Here is a 19,253-nt window from a genome sequence, read left to right as displayed (position 1 = left end):
TTATATTGCTATTACTATTATTATTCCTTTTTCTAATATATATATATATGATATTATATATATGAACCCTAGTTGATATGGATCCTGGATCTAGAACATGGATTCCAAGCCCAAACTCAGAAAATTGCGTATCATGTTTAAAATAAATTCAAATAATTAACAAAAAATTTAAGATTATTACACATGGTCATTCAAAAAATAAGGGTGTGTGGCAAAACATACTCATGAAGCTAGATATATAACCTGTAACATGGTTGCTATATTTGGTGTTTGGAAAAATAAATTCTTAAATGATTTGAAATTGAATATTCCAAAAGATCCAATAGAAAGTTATTGTGATAACAAAGTTGTCATACATCTAATTCATACAAAAGTAGATAGCTCTAACAGTAATTATACGAGGTCAAATATCAATACATGCATGACACGTTTATGAAAAATAAAATTATAGTGGATTATGTCTCAAGTGACACGGTAGCAGATCCTTTGACAAAGGCATTCACTAAGGATTTCTTTTCTAGACATGTGAGTCAAATGAGACTCAAGTATGTTTCATTTATATATTACTCATTTGAATATAAGTTTAGAAAATGAGAATTTTATAAAGTCCATAATACTTATGTGAATAAAATACAACTCAAGAAAGTATACCAACGCAAAACCCAAAAAGTGGGAGTAAGCTTGAAAGCACAAATTGCCCCTTATGGCCAAGTGGAAGATGTTGAGAATATGTGGCCATAATATAACTGTTGGGGAGGGTCACCTTTGACAGTTAATATCTCCTAAGGTTTTGAGGCTATGTAACAAGTTAAATAAGTAACATAAAATTAAATTAAATCATAAGATAATAATATATATTAATGTATAGTTACATTCCCTCTTTGAATCCAAGGGATGCAACCCTTGAGTTGAAGAAGCACTTCTCTATTGGACATGTCTCATTTCAACCCTCTTAAGTGTTACAAAAGGGCCTTCAAAGCCATGGTTGAACATACATGAAAAAATTACAAGAAATCTAAGAATCTCAACATACCATGTAATACGTGTGAAATTTGTTTAATTTAACTTTTAAAATTAAGTAAAATTTAGGTTAAAATCAAGTTAAATTCAAGCAAAATTCAAGGGTTGAATTTGAATTCGGACCCTAGTTAGATTTGACATGAATCATGGATATGGTAGGAGATCCAAATTAGCAATTTTGGTTTTGGGTTGGATTAAAAAATGTATTTTTTAATATAAACCCAACCATTTTGTTTTTGTTTTTTTAACTTGGATTGGATCCATAAACAAATTTGACAAATGACTGGGCCATATTTTGGACCAAACCCAAAGTCCTTGTAGCATGCCACATGTAGCATATAGGGTCCAGTGGATCACGCACAACTTAGTAGGGTACCACATGTCAATGTGGGGGCCTATAGGGGGTGTAAAGGTGATCAGGGGTATAATGGTCTTTTATACTGTCTCTACACCAAGTGGCGAGTCTATAATGCATAGAGGTTTTTTAGGTGGATCCCATGACATTTAAAATTATGAATAATTATTTAAATAAAGATAATTAAGAATAAATTTGATAAAATAAAGAAGTGAGTTTGGTAACTCTCTTTTACTAAGTAGGTAAATGTAATAGATTTTAAACCGCATAAGGAGTTAAAAATATTATCAAATAAATAAATAAATAAATTTAATTAGAGGAATCTAGAAGAGGGTGGGATACCCTCAGTGGACCCCACATAGTAAATTAGGTTAGTTACATGATTAACTAGGTTAGTCGGGGTTAAAAAACATAAAAAAAAGAGAAAGAATAGGTGGTTTGACCCCTAGTGGAGCCCACATAGATATAGATGAAAGGTGGTTTGTAAAACCAACTCTCCCTTATTTTTTGAGGATTTGGCTGGGCACTCCTCCCTAGTGAGTCTCACCAAAGAGATAAAGAGGTGGTTTGGGAAACCACCTCTCCACGAAAAGGGAGAAAATCCCCTTGGACGTCCCCTTTATCTCTCTATCTCTCTTAGCTCTCTCTTTCTCTATTGTTCTCTTCCTCTTTCCATGAGTTTACTATCTCTCTCTCTCTCTCTCTCTCTCTCTCTCTATTGTCCAACATAGAGGAGGTGTGCAGCCATTAAAGCTGCATGGTTTGAAGCTTTTGTAATATAAGACGAAGGCACAAGAACCTATATATACACGCACATGGTAGGGTTTTCTTACTTATAGATATAGTTGGGATCCGAGACATAAATCATGTGTTTTTCATGGTGGATTCAATCATATCTAAGGTTGGATCAGATTAGTAGCTTTTTCAAAGATTTTATAAGGAATAGAATTTGAATTTTTTTAAAAATAAAACTAGGTGTTATGGTACTCAGTTACAGTTTCTTTTAAGGTTTGGTAGAAAATGAATGGGTTGTGTTAAACCCTATTATTTTTCATTAAACTTATGCTATTTGGATTATGTTTCAGCATACCTTATGATTCATATGATGATCTAAAGCATGTTAATGTGTTTTTATATTTATTGACTTGATTAGGTTGCGTGTGTGCTTATATTTTATTTTAGAGATGTGTTTTGCTACGATTTCAATATGAAAGAGCATACAGAATCATGCTTAGGGTTTTATTTTTTATCGTCATGCCCCATAAGTATATTGATCATACTGAAAGCATGAATATTGGATGTTGAGCATTGGTTTCATGAAGGGTTTTTATATGTTTTATGATGAGCATAAAATATGTCAATTTTAAAATATGACTATTTCTTGTCTTATACAACAGTGATTTTTCTATTCGACTAGTCGGTAGAAAAATCACAGAACTTAGAGACGTTGTCAAACGAATGTAAAAATTTATGGGGACCTCCCAGATATGGGGGCTCCGCTTGTCTCGCAGGAGTAGTTAGTGCATGTCTCCTTGTGTTGGGATATTGCAAATTTGAATCCCAAATGGTATAGTTTTATAACTAGCAGAGGTTTGCCTAACTCCAACTATCTCAGTCAAAAGAAAAAATTCTAATTTTTTTTCGTATAAAAATTGGGGTGTTATAATTTTTGGTATCAGAGCCAACAGAAGAATTGCGACATTTGGCAAGCCGAACAACCGTCCATCATTGTAAGTATGTTTTGGTTGTAGCCTTATTTAGTTTGAGCATGGTATTACTTCAGAACTATAGTTTTATGCGAGAACCTAGACACATGCTAAGGACATGGCACATGAGTTTGACCAAGAATTCATTTTATTTTATTTTCTATTTATGAATAGACGGCTTGTCAAAGGCGCTATAATGATATTATGGACATGCTTAACAACCTCACGGGGATCATTGGGCAACATGCCGCAATGATGGATTCCATGTGAGCTAACCTTCAACACATGGCTCATGATCGTTAGGCTGCCGGGATAGGTGGCATGACATATAAGAAGTTCATGAATATGTATCTGCCCGCCTTTAAGGGCAAGGTCGACCTACAAGTCACAGAGAATTGGGTCAGGGAGATCAAGAAGATCTTTCATGTTCTGGAGGTCTCGATGGACTCACAGGTCACATTTGAGACGTACTGCCTGAAGGAGCAGGCAAAGAAGTGGTGGGAGACCACCAATGCAGTCTGATTCTATAGCAGACCGGTGACCTAGGAGTAGTTCCTTCAAATCTTTTATGAGACCTACATCCCGAAGCACGTTCGGGATAAGAAAATGTAGAAATTTTTAGACCTGCGGTAGACTGAGAATTTGAAGGATTACATCTCTAGATATCAGGAGTTAGAGTGCTACTACCCCAACCTCTACACAGAAGATGTTGATCGGACTATGAAGCTTGTCTGGGGTTTGAAGCCGGCCCTGAGGACCAAGGTCTATACAAGTAAGCCTTGGATGCTGAGTGAGATTATTGAGGTGATCACCTTGCTCAACAACGACTGAGTCAAGGCAGAGAGGGCCTAGGGAAAGTCATTTGGTCATTCTTTGAGTGGTTAGAAGAAGTGGGGCCAGAAAAGAAAATTTGGCAGAAACCAGTCGGAGTCATCTGCCAAGAAGGGAAAGCAGTCCCAAGAAGCTGGGAAGCAACAAAAAAAGAATAGGAACCATTATCAAAAGTGCAACCAGTTCCATAACAAGCAACCATACCCCAGAGATACAAGAGTGTGTCTTCACTGCAGTCAGATTGTGCACTTCATTAAGGAATGCCCACAGAGAAAACAAATGGGAGGGTATCAGTCACTTGAGGGACAACCTTTACAACCTCAGCAATAGCTGCATCAACAACAATATTAGGGAGCAAAGAAGACTACAGGTCATTTCTATGCCACCATAGTGGCGAAGCTGGACCAGTATGTTGATGTCATCGAAGGTACCCTTTCTATTGCTAGATTTAATGCTAGGATCCTTCTTAATACAGAAGCGACTCACTCATTTGTTTCTACCTGCTTTTCTTGTATGTTGATTGTTTAACCTATAAATTTGAACTATGTACTTGAAGTTGTAACTCCCTCGAGTAATAGGACCATCGCTAAAAGGTATCTCCCTGATATAGAATTTTTAATAGTAGAACATAACCTACCCGCCAACCTAATCATCTTGGATATGATTGGGTATGATGTCATCTAGGGATAGATTGGTTATACAAGCACTATACATGTATGTACTATTGAGAGAGGTGAATCAGGTTCATTCACCCAGATCAACCTGTCCTAGAGTATAAGGCAAGAAAGCCTATGGAGAAGGTCAAATTGATCTCCGCCATGAAAGCTCGGAGATAGAGAACAACTGTGAAGCTTTTTTGGCCAGTGTCACACTGTTGAAGCATAGGTCGACCAGCCTAAAGGACTTGGACATGGCAATAGAGTTTTATGATGTGTTTCCTGAGGAGCTACCTGGGTCACTTCATACCCGAAAAGTTGATTTTGCCATATAATTGGTGCTTGAAACAACTCTAATCTATAAAGCTTCGTACTAGATAGCACCAGCTGAACTCGATGAGCTAAAGAAGTAGTTGCAAGAATTGCATGAGAAAAGATTTATTAGGCCTGGTGTATCACCATGGAGTGCATCACCCTTTTTATGAAGAAAAAATGGGTCTTTGAGGTTATGTATCGACTACAAGATGCTTAACCAGACGACTATCAAGAATAAGTACCCATTGTCAAGGATCGAGAACTTATTCGATCAACTCCAGAGGGCCAAGATAATTATAATTTAAACAATTTTTGGATTTTGTACCCTAAATGAGAGCGTAGAATTCAGACTTTTATTTGGATTATTGGTGTTGTGAAGGTATTTTCAAAGATCAACCTATGATCTGAATATCACCAACTGAGGATCAGGGATGAAGACATCCCTAAAACAACATTCAGAATGCACTACAGGCACTATGAGTTCGTAGTTATACCCTTCAGGCTTACGAACACCCCAATAGCGTTTATGGATCATATAAATTGGATATTCAGATTATAATTGGATCAGTTTGTTATTATCTTTATCGATGATATCCTACTTTATTTAGAGAGCATCAAGGCACATAGAAATTATCTGAGGATCATTCTAAGTTCTCTAAGTGCAAATTTTGGCTTGAGAAAGTCATATTTTTGGGCCATGTAATAGCAAAGAACGAAGTATCTATGGTCCATTGAAGGTAAACGATCAATTTTTTTTATTATTCAAGGATTTTAGTTGGAAATTTTAATGACTCTATAAGATTTATGAAATCATCGATGTTTGAATTTATGGTGTCAACAATATTGGAATGGAAGCCACCATAAAATATAACTGAGATACATAGTTTTCTAGGGTTAGCAAGGTACTATATGCAATTTATATAGAATTTTCATGGATTGCCCTAAATTACTACGGAAGGGGACTAAGTTTGTATGGGATATCAAGTACAACAAGAGCTTCAGGCCTCTAAAGGAAAAGCTCACTACAACCCCACTCTTGACCTTGTCGTATGGGTGAGAAGGTGTTATAGTTTACATGGATTCCTTAGGTACAGGTTTGGGAGATATCTACGTTTTCCCACAATTGAAGGTGCATGAGAGGAATTATCTTATTCATGACTTAGAGTCAGTTGTGGTTGTCTTCACTTTGAAGATTCAGAGACATTACTTGTATGATGAGCAGTTTGAGGTATTCACCAATCACAAGGACCCCAAGTACTTATTTACTCATAAAGAGTTGAACATGCAACAACACATATGGTTGGAATTCATAAAAGATTATGAGTTCATGATTGCGTACCACACAGGGAAGGCAACTGTGATAAAAAACGCCCTTAGCTATAAAGCGAATAGTGTTTTGGCTAGTTTATGGAGCCTGACTGAGGACCTTATTGAGTAGAAACCCTTTGAACCATATCAAGGAAGGATTAGCATATCTAGTATGGTCGCAAGGACTGAATTGATAGGCATAATTATTAAGAAACAGAAAAAGGATCTGCAGTTCGCACAAATGTGGGATGCTTGCAAGCAGAACAAGTTGGCCCTATATTTTGAAGAAGATTAGATAATATGGTTTGAGCATAAACTAAGGGTACCTAGTGACTCACAAATTCGAGAAAAGCTTCTGAATAAGGCCCATAAGAGCATGTACACCATCCACCCTGATAGTACCAAGATATACAAGGATCTGTAAAGGAGGTAAAAAGTTTGGATAACTTTAATTAAATTTATACCTCTGTAATAAAAGCCTAATCTTTACCTGTACCCTTTAACTTTTCAGTTACTGGTGGACAAATATAAAGAGGAAAGTGGTTGAGTATGTGTCTAGATGCTTTACTTATCTGCAGATCATGATAAAGCATCGGAGACCTAGCAGATTATTGCAGTAAATTGAGATCCTTCAGTGAAAGTGGGCATGAATCACAATTGACTTCATGGTGGGTTTACCCAGGACCCGTAGGGGTAAGGATGTGATTTGGGTAATGATGGATCAACTCATAAAGTTAACTCATTTCCTCCCTATCAGATTCAGCCAGTCTTTAGGTGAATTTGGTGGATCGGTATGTCAAAGAGATAATGTATGTGTCTTGGACTTGAGAGACGACTGAGACAACCATGTTGTTTTGACAAAGTTTGCCTATAACAATAGCTACCACACCAGTATAGGGATGATGCCTTACGAGGCACTATACGGGCGACTGTGCAGATCACCACTCTACTGGGATGAGGTTGGTGCCAGGATATTAAAGGCACCAATTGTTATTGAGCACTACGCTCAGCAGGTGCGAAAGATACAGGGCAAACTCTTGACAACTTAGAGTAGACAGAAAAGTTACACGGACTAGCGTAGACGAGAACTCACTTTTGAGATGGGAGGCTTTGTTTTTGTCCTAGTGTCCCCTACTAAAAGTATATTTAGGTTTTTCAAAAAAGGAAAACTAAGTCTCAGATATGTTGGACCATTTGACGTTCTAAAGAGAATAAAAGCAACAACTTATCGAGTGACATTATTGCCCAATACGCATAGATTCATAATGTATTTCATATGTCCATGCTATGCAAGTTCGTGCATGATCTATTTCACGTGATCCAGTACGAGGATGTGGAGTTACAGGCGGCCTTGATCGTGAAAGAATGCCCAATTTAGATTATGGACCACACGGAACATGTGTTATGGAGCTAGACTGTACCCCTAATTAATGTGCGTTGACAACACTACAGAATCGAAGAGTGTACGTAGGAGCCTGCGTCCAACATAAAGGAGAAATACCTTCACTTATTCAAGTAAGTTTTTAATTTTGCAAACAAAATTTCTTTAAGGGGGTAGGATGTAATACCTGCAAAATTTGTTTAATTTAACTTTTAAATTCAAGCAAAATTTAGGTTAAATTTGAGTTAAAATCAAGTTAAATTCAAGCAAAATTCAAGGGTTAAATTTGAATTTGAACCCAAGTTAGATTCGTAATGGGTCATGGATATAGTAGGAGATCCAAATTAGCAAATTTAGATTTAGGTTAGATTAAAAAATGCATTTTTCAAAATGAACCGGTATCCATTTTGCTTTTTTTAAAACTTAGTTTTGATTCAAAAACAAATTTGAAAAATGACTGGACCATATTTTGGACACAACCCAAAGTTCCTGTAGGATGCCATATGTGGCATATGGGGCATAGTGGGTCGTGCTCAACCTTGAGGGGCATCATGTGTCAATGTGGGAGCCCGTAGGGGATGTAAAGGTAGCTAGGGGTATAATGGTCTTTTACACCCTCTCTACACCAAGTAGCAAGTCTATAATGCGTAGAGATTCTTCAGAGGGGTCCCATCACATTTGAAATTATGAATAATTATTTAAATAAAGATAATTAAGAATAAATTTGGTAGAATAGAAAAGTTACTAGAGTTTGGTAACTCTCTCTTTTATTAAGTAGGTAAATGTAATAGATTTCAAGCCAATTAGAAAGTTAGAGATATTATCAAATTAATTAATTAATTAATTAATTTAATTAGAGAATTCTAGAAGCGGGTGGGATGCCCCCCAAAGTGGACTTCACATGGTAAATTAGGTTAGTTACTTAATTAACTAGGTTAGTCGGGGTTAGAAAAAAAAAGAGGGAATAGGTGGGTCGACCCCTAGTGAGGCCCGTACGGTTAGAGATGAGAGGTGGTTTGGGAAGCCACCTCTCTCATATTTTTTTGGGGATTTGGCTGGGCGCTCCTCCCTAGTGGGGCCCACCAAAGAGATAGAGAGGTGATTTGGGAAACAACCACTCCACGAAAAGGGGAAAATCCCCTTGGACGCCCCCCTTATCTCTCCCCCTATCTCTCTTAGCTCTCTTTCTCTCTTGTTCTCTCCCTCTTTCTACAAGTTTGCTATCTCTCTCTCTCTCTCTATCGTCCAACATAGAGGAGGTATGCAGCCATTAAAACTTCACGGTTTGAAGCTTTTGTAATGGGAGGCGAAGGTATGAGAACCTATACACGCATGTACGAGGTAGGGTTCTTTTTTCTTATAGATATAGTTGGGATACAACACATAGATCATGTGTTTTTCATGGTGGGTTCGATCAGATCTAAGGTTGGATCAGATTAGCACCCTTTTTAGAGATTTTATAAGGATTAGAATCTAAATTTTTATAAAAATAAAACTAGGTGTTATGGTACTCGGTTATAGTTTCTTTTAAGGTTTGGTAAAAAATGTGTGAGTTATGCTAAAACCTATTCTTTTTTATTAAACGTAGGCTATTTGGATTATGTTTCAGCATACCTTATGATTCATATGATGATCTGAAGCTTGTTAATGTGTTTTTATGTTTATTGACTTGATTAGGTTGCATGTGTGATTATATTTTGTTTTAGAGATGCATTTTGCTACGATCCCAATATGAAAGATCATATAAAACCATGCTTAGGGTTTGATTTTTTGTCGTCATACCGCATAAGCATGTTGATCATACTGAAAGCATTAATATCAGTTGTTGAGCATTGGTTTCATGAAGGGTTTTGATGTGTTTTATGATGTTGAATATGAAATGTGTTAAGTTTGCAATGTGCTTGTTTATTGTCTTGTACAACAATGATTTTTCTATCCGACCAGAGTCAGTAGAAAAATCACAAAAATTAGAGGCAGTGTAAGACAACGTAAAAATTTATGAAGACCTCTCAGATACGTAGGAGAGATCATATAAAATTACTGAATCCTTTTGGTGTCCGAAAGTGTCCTAAACAGATGATGCAACAGGCAGTAGATTTGTTATCCTATGTGCAAGACCTTTTTTGGGCAGACTTGATGGAGAAAATCAGGTTTAACTTGAATGGGCCTGATTTCCAGATAAGGTTTACTTGACTTGACAACGGATCAGAGAAAAATAAATCAAAAATTTTATGTCTTACCTGTGAGGTCCAGAAGCTATTCCAAATCGGGTGAGTTTATGGATTTTGCAAAAATTCAGAATCAGAATTGTGCCAAGATAGGGATCAATGTAGAAAATCTAGAAAATCAAAGGCAAGAAGTTTTTCAATGAAATTTAATTCATTGAAAAGTTGTTGAGTAGAGCTATCATAAAAAAATATTTTTGATAGATTTTGTTTGAAATATTGTGATTTGTTCAATAATTGTTTTAAAAGCTGGGTTCTAACATGTATGGTTAGGACAGAAAAATACACTTTAGTCCAAAAATTACTACGAACAACTGGAATGGAATTTTTCCAAGCTTTGAATTGAAGATAAAAGTTGACATCCCTTATTATGTGTGGAATTTTTTGGGGCTTTTGTGAGCTTTGTACAGGAAGCTACAAAGCCGTGGACAACACGAACACAACTTGAATGTTATGTGTGTTTTGACCAGTGAAACATATTTTAAGTTAGATTATTTTGCTTAGACATAAGTAAAGTTTAGCTTCATGTTCTTATTGGCTGGATTATGATATAAAATTTATATTCATATGGCATGTAAGTATTTTTTTTTTGTTATGCATGGTTGCATGTTGGTCCACATGATAGCCTATGAAGTTTAGGCACATAGATGAACCATGTGGGTGCAATGCATGAATGAGTTGGTTGCATAAGTGTGTGGTTCATGTTATGTGGGTTTGAATCACATGCATCATGATGTGTGAGTTAGAGAGTATGTTAGTGTAGTAAGCCATAAAATACATGCTTACACAAGAGGTCAAGTGCCAGGGATGCATTTGGTTATTGAAATAGGTAAACATACTCATTAAACACATATGAGGGAAAGCTCAGGGTCACCCAAGAGCGGATGTAGGGGTGTTACGTATGAGATATTCAAATGAGCTATCTTAGTGAGCGAATGGTACCTTTGAGTGGATGAGGAGGTACTAGACTCAAGCTTAGTGAGGCATCATAATGGATTACCCCGAGTGGAACCTAGGGCTTAGGAGCCCAATGCTTAGTGTATCGAATTTAGAAATGAGCCCGATGTCATAAACACCAAGTAGCCCATTTAAATCTACTTACCTTGAAGAGAGTAGGGGTACACATGACCTGACATACCACGTTGTGTATTTCGGAGAGCAAAACTTTCTCTTGGTTCCCAGTCATCGATTTTATGGAACCAGAATACCAAAAAAGCGTGGGTAAGTAGTCAATCACTCTGCAGAGTAAGAATAAGGATTCCACATGGACCATTGTGAGGTTCTCATAGCCTTAGGCCGCTCCAGTGAGTAGTTTAGTTTAGACTCTTTATATCCTCAGAAAAAATAAGACACACAAATAAATATACCTCCCTTACAATAGATGATTTGAAGTAAAGTCTTGAGAGTGTACCCCTAAGTAAAGAAAGAAGAACAGTGTAATAATGTGTTCGGATGATTCACAACATTATATTTTATTTGGTCTTAATATGGATTCCATGCATATTCGTCGAGTCTTCATGCATTAATTATTTCATCTGGCATAATTGATTTATGTGATCTTGATTATTAATTTCTACAATCATTCTTACATGTGAGTAAGAGAGATTTGTAGATGCTTGTATGCTTATTATGATTCTAGATATTATAATCTTAATTTGTATGTTCTTATGCTATGCAATAATCTGTGTTACGAGTGCTTTGGTTTTTTAAAAAATGCAAGGATTATGTGGTTGATTTCTTGATATATTTATGAGTTGGGATTACCTTACTGCCATTCAACGGCTTGACGCATATTACGCTGAGATAACTAGTGAGACTGGCTTGTGAGGATGAGAGGCTTAAGGTTGCTCTAGATCATCTGATCGATTTTTGAGACTAGTTAAGGATTTGACATTTCTTTAATTAAATGCATAGTTTGATTAAATTGATTCTAGTCTCTCATGTGTGTGTTTGATATTGTAACCCGCCCAATACTTAAATGGGTTTTCAAAAGTGTGTTACAAAAAAAATTCTTACATTTTTTCGGTATAAAAATTGCGGCATTATATACCAAGTGAGAAAGGTTAGAGGCTGTAAATAAAAGATTTGTTTGTGATGATTGGTTGAGTAACAACATACACCCTTTGACTCGGGTTCACCCGTTTCTATACTCACAACTTACAATATGGGTCTACCAAACCCCAGCTTGCCTATAAAAAAAGGTTTAAAAGCTTAAAAGCAACACTATATGGGAAGAGAATGGTGTTGATATAGAGAAGATAACAAATTAGCCTATTGTCCAAAATTTAGAGAAATAGGATATGCATATAACAGTCTTTTCTTTTTCACATCGTTTGATATCTCTACAATGAGCTAGGCCTTCTCTCTGTTTTTTTTTTTTTGAAAGGAAATGAACTAGGCCTTCTCAATCTGTTTAATTTGATATATTTGTCAAACAAGGATTCCGGTGAAACTAAGATGGTCTCCACTTTAATAGTCCTGGTTGGAACCATAGTGACAAAAGTTAAAAAAGATAAAAATCTGAAAAAAACTTGGGAGGTTTTGAAAATTTTCATAAATCTTGCATTTTTTTTCGGCAAAATCTTAGGAATAAATAAATAAATTTATAAGAAAATATAAATAAAACACATTTAAAAATAAAAAACTTGGGGGTTTTCATGATAAATATCTTTTAAAAATATAAATATCATGATATTTGTCACATTTTAAAATCTCACGAGAAATTACCGTTTTAAATTTTCAGGCAATTTCTCGCTGTATATCAGCGAAATTTTTATAAAATCTCACGATATTTGTCAGAGAGGTTGGAACCCCTCTTTCTGTCTAGGCCAGGTTCTTGGTGCACTTGATTATGATATCTTATCATGCTTCCACCATGATCTTAGTATGTATGGATAAGGCAGACACCTTGAGTTGATTTCCTTTATTCTGTAACTCATTCCCAGGTACAAGACACCATGATCTTAGTATTTTTATAAAAATCTGCCTCTTTGCATGTATGAAAACTTCAAATTTTTTTAATTTCGAGAGAAGTCTCTCATAAAATTTAATATATCTTTCCTCTCAAGAAAAAAATCCTGCTCAATTGTGCTAATAAATATTCATATCTTGGTAATGAATAGAATAATAAGTTATAGCATAGGCAGTTAGTGGCTCTACACGAAACACTGACGTTATTTTAAGTAACGCCAGTGAAAATGTTGGTTATACTGACCCTACATATATTGGGCCAACTTAGGAAAATGTTGTTTTAAAAAATATAATAAACTACTAGGGTATCTAAAAAATAAAAATAATGAAATATCGAAAATAGAGGGGATTTTGGAATCTCATGATATCGTGGGGATTTTCCACATTGGAAATATCATCGGTAAGGCATAATATCACCAGATTTTTCAAAACCTCAGTGATATTTGTGAATATGACCACAATCTAAACTGGCTGACTGGGACCCACATTATCTATGTCAGCCTCTGGGCAGACCATGCTTTGAACTTGTGGCTGTAATGGACCAACCATTTGCAACTTTCAAATATAAAAAATCATGATCATGATGGCCGGGATCAAACAGGAGACACTGCAGGGGGTCCGGGCAACTAAGGCCGATGAACGAGCCGAATGAGCTGAGTTTGGGCTCTTCGACGTTCGGCTAGTTAAATCTACATCTCTGCTCAGGCTTAGCTCGTGAGCTAGTCACGAGACGAGCCAAGCCCAAGCTTGTTACTAGCTGGCTCATTTTTTAAACAAATTGTTTTTTAAAGCTTGATAATATATAAAATATATGAATAATATGTATCTACATATATAATATAATCTATAAAATATATAATATAAAAATATATAATATGTAAAACGAGCCTATACGAGCTGAGCTGAGCCGAGCCTGCCATGTTTGTACTCGGCTCATTTACCTAAACAAGATGGCTTGTAACTGAGCTCGCCGGCTCATTTACCTAAACGAGATGGCTTGTAACTGAGGTCGGCGCCGAGCCGAACTGCGAGCTACTCGTCCAGTTTCTCAGCCCTGCTTGTATTGTGACCAAGTCCCAAGTATATCATCGATATTTTGAAATGGAAATATAATAAAAAATATTGCCTGTTTTCATATTCATTATATTTTTGTTTACACTTTTACAAATCTTCTATGTATTTTTTGTATATGCAAATAATTACCTAAGCTACCAACGGGTGCTCCGCGTGATTGGTAGGAGTTGTCAGTGCACGTCTTCTTGTGGTGGGACGTTGCAGGTTCAAAACCTAATAATTGTATGTTGAATAGCTGGTAGGGGTCTGCCTAACCCCAGCTTGTCTTAAAAAAAAATAATTACCCAAAGTTTTATTTAAAAAAAAGAAGAAGCAAAATTCTCAAAACATAGCAAGATTTTCCCCAAATTGAGACTTGTGACGTTTTTCTTTTAACAGCATCACTAGACAAGAAGCAAAGGAAAAAAGATAGAAAATAAAAAGATAGAAACACTCATTGCCTCCTATTCTTAACGGTTAGTTACAGGCACTTCCCCTTTATCATACACAACAACAAAGGGTGACTAAAATAACAAAAACACACTTCAAATCCCATTTACAGACTCGGACCTCGTCAGCATCCTCATCCTCACAAAGCACCTCACCTTCCTCTGCCATCTCCCTCTGATCTTGGCCTTCTTGTCGTCGACACCTCCCTTTTCATCTTCAGGCGTCTCCAAGAGGAAGCTGCTGATCTTCTTCTCCATCCTCGCCACCAATTCATCTTCATCACCAACATCATTCTCACGGCGGCCGCGCAGGACGCTCACCTGCATCGCGATGATAACGGCTCTAACGGCGGCGTCTGCGTCGTCCTTATGCTTGATCAGAATCTCCCCGACCTCCGCCGGCGTCAGCCCGCCGCCGGACTGGATGCATCGGTCGACGACGGGGAAGAGATCGTGGTCAGCCAGCCCAAGGTAGTTGAGCGCCAGCGACCTGAACGCGTGCGGCCCGCACGCGGACAGCAACACGTGCACGTCCATCCGGCCGCACCGCACGAGCGCGGCGTCGACGTTGTCCTTGTGGTTCGTCGTGAACACCACGATCCGCTCCTCCCCGCAGCACGACCACAGCCCGTCGGTGAAGTTCAGCAGTCCCGACAGCGTCACCCGACTCTCTGAGTCCTCCGACTCCGAGCTCGACCTCCTCCCACATCTTCTGCTCTCCATCCGCGGCTTCTTCGCCAGCCGCTCCGTGAGATCGAGGGAGCAGTCTATGTCTTCGATCACAATGAGCGATTTGTTGGTCGTCTGAATGAGCAGCGCTCTCAGCTCGGAGTTGTCCACGACTTTGGTGAGCTCGAGATCGTACACATCGTAGTGCAAGAAGTTCGCCATCGCCGCGATCAAGCTCGATTTTCCGGTCCCCGGTGGGCCGTGAAGCAGGTAACCCCGTTTCCATGGCCGGCCGATTCGCTTATAGAAATCTCTGCTGTTGGTAAACGCTGTGAGATCGGCGATCAACGACTGCTTGAGCTCCGGTTCTAACGCAAGCGTGTCGAACGTAGCGGGGTGGCGGAAGGGAACGGAGGCCCAGCCGAGCTCGCAGGCGGCGTGGCCGTTGTTGGTGTAGAGGCGCCGCTCGCGGGAGACGCGCTCGAACTCCTCGGCTCGAGCGGAGATCTCGGCGAGGTAGTCGGGAAGGACGGACTTGCGGTGGGACTTGGAGAGCTTGAGGCAGAAGCTGCGCTTCTCCTCGAGGGAGTCCTGGACGGTGTCGACGTGGTGGGTCCACCAGAGGCGGTGGCCGCGGAAGGAGTCCTCCAGGGTGTGGTTGGGGGAGACCATGAAGGAGATGGTGCGGGAGGTCTTGGCGCGGGTCAGGGTGACCCTGCGGGAGGAGGAGGCGTTTAGGGTGTTGAGGTACAGGTGGACCTGCCGGTACAGGTCGTTGACGTCCACCCCGTAGTAGCCGTTGAACTCGGGGATCTCGAAGTAGGAGTAGGGGTTGAGGACGTCCTGGAGGGACTCCCACCAGGACTGCAGGAGGGAGAGGAGCTGGGATGGGAGGACGTTCTGGACGACGGTGAGCAGTCCCAGGAACGACCACAGCTGGGCTAACACCTCCATCATTCACCCGATTCTTTCTTTGTCTCTATCTATGCTTTTCTTGCTCTCTTTGTATTCTGTCTCACCCTTCTTAACGCTTCTCCAGTCTGTCGTTTCCCTTTTATTTATTTTGGCATAGCTTACCATACCACCCTTGAGATAGTCGTATATTTCAAAACTGTCACTTTAGTGAACTTTCCTACGATGGTTCCTAACTACTATTTGATTTTGCGGATAAAATTACCAAATTACCTTTCAACAGTTCGACACCCTCGGCTCGGATCAGATTAAGAGGTCCCAATATCAAGTCTAGATCCACTCTGACCAGATTTTTCATAAGAAAAACTATACGAATCCAATTAGAATTACATAAACCAGACCGGAGTTTTTTTTTAAGTAATATTTTTTAAGTTTTCTACCTTGAAAAATTGCAATCTTAATTGGAACCAAATTCGACCCGAGTTTGTTACAACATTTTATAAACCAGACCGGAGTTTTTTTTTTAAGTAATATTTTTTAAGTTTTCTACCTTGAAAAATTGCAATCTTAATTGGAACCAAATTCGACCCGAGTTTGTTACAACATTTTATAAACCATACATGACTCATATAATAACCAGACATCATGGGTCTGACCCGGATAGTCAATTGGGACCCTTTCTTTGTTGCCAAACTCTGACCCTAACGGATTTGGTATGGGTCAGGATCAGGTCATACCCGACCCGTAGTACCCTTATCCATCGGTTGACGGTAAGGTCCTACTGTTTGCACAATAGATTGCGTAATACATATATCTAATGGAAGGTTACGATATCAAAACACCAAGGATTGATGACTTGACGTATCACCTGATCCGTTCTTGCTTAAAGGTGCGTTTGATACACCAGACAAGTAATCCATAACAACTCGTCCTGAACTAGTCTTGGAGTGTTTTGTGCTGACAAATTGAGTTGAGATCACACAAGTCATCCAATTTGTTCGGGAAGGTTGCATTCCGCGTTTGCTTTCACCATGAGGCACACATGGGAAAATGATGCACAGGTGGAACTGTTGTGTCCCTTAAGTCTGTGTTTGACTCACTGGACAGAACCTGTGAGTCGCACCCGACTCACAAGTTCCATCAGAACCTGTGTGCATTTAGATGGGCAAGGATACCTCTGGCATAGACTCCGGTTCCACTCATCCCCCATATTCAAAAGATTAAGTACTTACAAAAGTATGCAAAAATGTTTATTTTTCACCTTGAATGCCTCAATCTGATGGAGGTCAATCTTGTAAATTACTATTTACCTCTTTAATTAGGAGGGGGGAGGGGTGGGAAACTTTTTTCTTGGAATTTGAGGGGAGTGGGGTAGGCTGCTTTTTATGCAAGTAAAGTTTATGTTTGAGGAAGTGGTGGGTGGTTATCAGGGTAAAGTAAAAGGTAAAGCACGAACACACGGCCTTCTTTCTCCCTAGGGTTAGGTCTAATATTGAGCTTTAGGAGGAGGGAGTAACGAGCGTCTCACCCGCACGCTCGCGGCCTAGGCTTTCGCAAGAGCTTTTTCTTCTCTCCCCTCTGGTTTCCTACTTTTCTTTTGTAAATAGACCTTTTCTGAATGGATAACATAGATGTAGCAATCTTTCCTCATTTATTTTTTTGAAAGGTAAGCTGTGTGGTTAGGCAGATCCCCTAACAGTTATTTATACAAGATACCATTGGGATTCGAACTTGCAACGTCCCCACCACAAGGTGATGTACACTAACTAATCCTACCAGACAAGCGGAGACCCCGTTGGCATCTTTACTCTTTTTTGACAATCAACACCACGTTTAGAAGACCCTACCTTTTTTTTATAATGAAACTTTGAATATTAAAAAAGAGAACTCTACTGTTTTTTTTAAAGTAAAACCTTTTTAATCATATATTCAATATTTAACTTTTTTTTTCACTTTTTATGTATTGTTAACTATGGGGTCATGTGTCAAGCTGAAGGCCCAGGTTTGAATCCCTCTGCCACATGAGGCTTAAGAGATATCTGGTAGGAAGAGTTGAAGCAGGTATGCTCTGTGGTTGAGAGGGGTACCTCAAGGGTTTTACCAACCAGAAGCCAAATAATATAAGCTTAGATTATAGGAAGAGACCGAATTAGTCACGAAGATATGCACTCATCTTTATTTTCATACCCAAATGTCAGTTTTTTCTTACATTGCAGGTTGTTTTAATAATAGGGTGCTCCCGGAGTACCTACTCCCACTTAATAGAAGCTTTAGCTTTTTTTGTTGATCAGACCCTATAGATATGATCTATAAACATTATTTAGTAAAAAAATAAGTTTTGGATCATGTGATTAAAACCTACATGTATGTTTTTTAAGACCTTTAAAAAATCAACGTCTCACAATGTATCAAAATTTTATGACTTGAAAAATCCTATTTTTTATGTCAAAAAAAACATGATCCAAAGCACGAGTCCTATCAAATAAACTATGTTGAGTATCCAGAAGGTTTAATTGAGAAGATAAAACCAACAATGATGATTTCTAGTATGTGGGAGTAGAGCACCCTACCATTACTCTTTAATGAATATGAGTATTTTAGTTGTTGGAATCTGATTTATCAGAATTTTTTGGCGATTAAAAAATGGAACACTGTAAGAATATAATGCCTGTCAAATTAGAGTGCACATAAGTACCATATTTTCATGTGTTGTCGTCTGATGTTGATTGGAATCACTAAGGCTTTTCGTTGATTTGCTATATATATATATATAACTTCACCGTAATGTTATACATCTCATTCTTGGGAATATGATGGTGAGCAAGAATCTCTTCGTATTTTTTAAAAAATCTGATTTTTATTGCGAAACTACAAAAGTGTAACATATATAAATATAAACAATATAAAGATACTGGAAAAATGCTTTATCACGCTAATATCACGATAAAAACATAATATTTGTTAAATAAGTCAAATTGTTTTAGGTACTTTGTCAACCTTTAAAAATATTGCGATAAAATCATGTATTTAATATCGGTGATATTGGTGACATGACTTTACCATCATCAATATTGTTCAGGATTTCACATGGCATGGGTCTGAGTCCTCTTTAGGTTATTATTTTACGAATACATTTTTCACCGTACAAGTGAAAAATCGAACGTTCTCTCTCGCTCACAATTTCTTCTCAAAAGGCTCAAAATTATGGACCCATTGCTTCACTTTTGGCAAAGCAGTCTGCAGGAGTCACATCAAGAGCAAAAGCTAAAGGGTCTCGTAGTGTTTTACAACCACCTTCTGTTTGTTTTTTTGTTGAATTTTTTGCGACTTTTTTAAACGGACCAAATGTGGAGTGTGACTTGAGGGTTGGAGGTCAGCCTTATGAAAGGCTACATGTCACACT

At 38.2% G+C, this 19,253-nt stretch overlaps 1 protein-coding gene and 1 pseudogene across 1 annotated transcript; one reads left to right on the top strand and one right to left on the bottom strand.

Annotated features, from left to right (window-relative positions):
- Nucleotides 1-3,402: 3,402 nt before the first annotated feature.
- On the top strand, nucleotides 3,403-6,321 carry LOC149812102 (uncharacterized). Its single transcript, XM_089992977.1, has 4 exons — nucleotides 3,403-3,597; nucleotides 3,715-3,885; nucleotides 4,264-4,339; nucleotides 5,972-6,321. Exons 1-4 carry the CDS (start codon nucleotides 3,403-3,405, stop codon nucleotides 6,319-6,321), a joined length of 792 nt encoding a protein of 263 aa, XP_089849103.1.
- A 7,936-nt stretch (nucleotides 6,322-14,257) lies between these two features.
- LOC149812101 (AAA-ATPase At4g30250 pseudogene) lies at nucleotides 14,258-15,936 on the bottom strand (annotated as a pseudogene).
- Nucleotides 15,937-19,253: the final 3,317 nt, after the last annotated feature.

This window comes from Nuphar pumila, chromosome 17 (assembly GCF_984573655.1).
Source record: "Nuphar pumila chromosome 17, dmNupPumi1.hap1.1, whole genome shotgun sequence".
Classification (NCBI taxonomy): Eukaryota; Viridiplantae; Streptophyta; class Magnoliopsida; order Nymphaeales; family Nymphaeaceae; genus Nuphar; species Nuphar pumila.
Note: the sequence above shows the minus strand (reverse complement) of the source record. Positions and strands in the feature narration are given on the sequence as shown.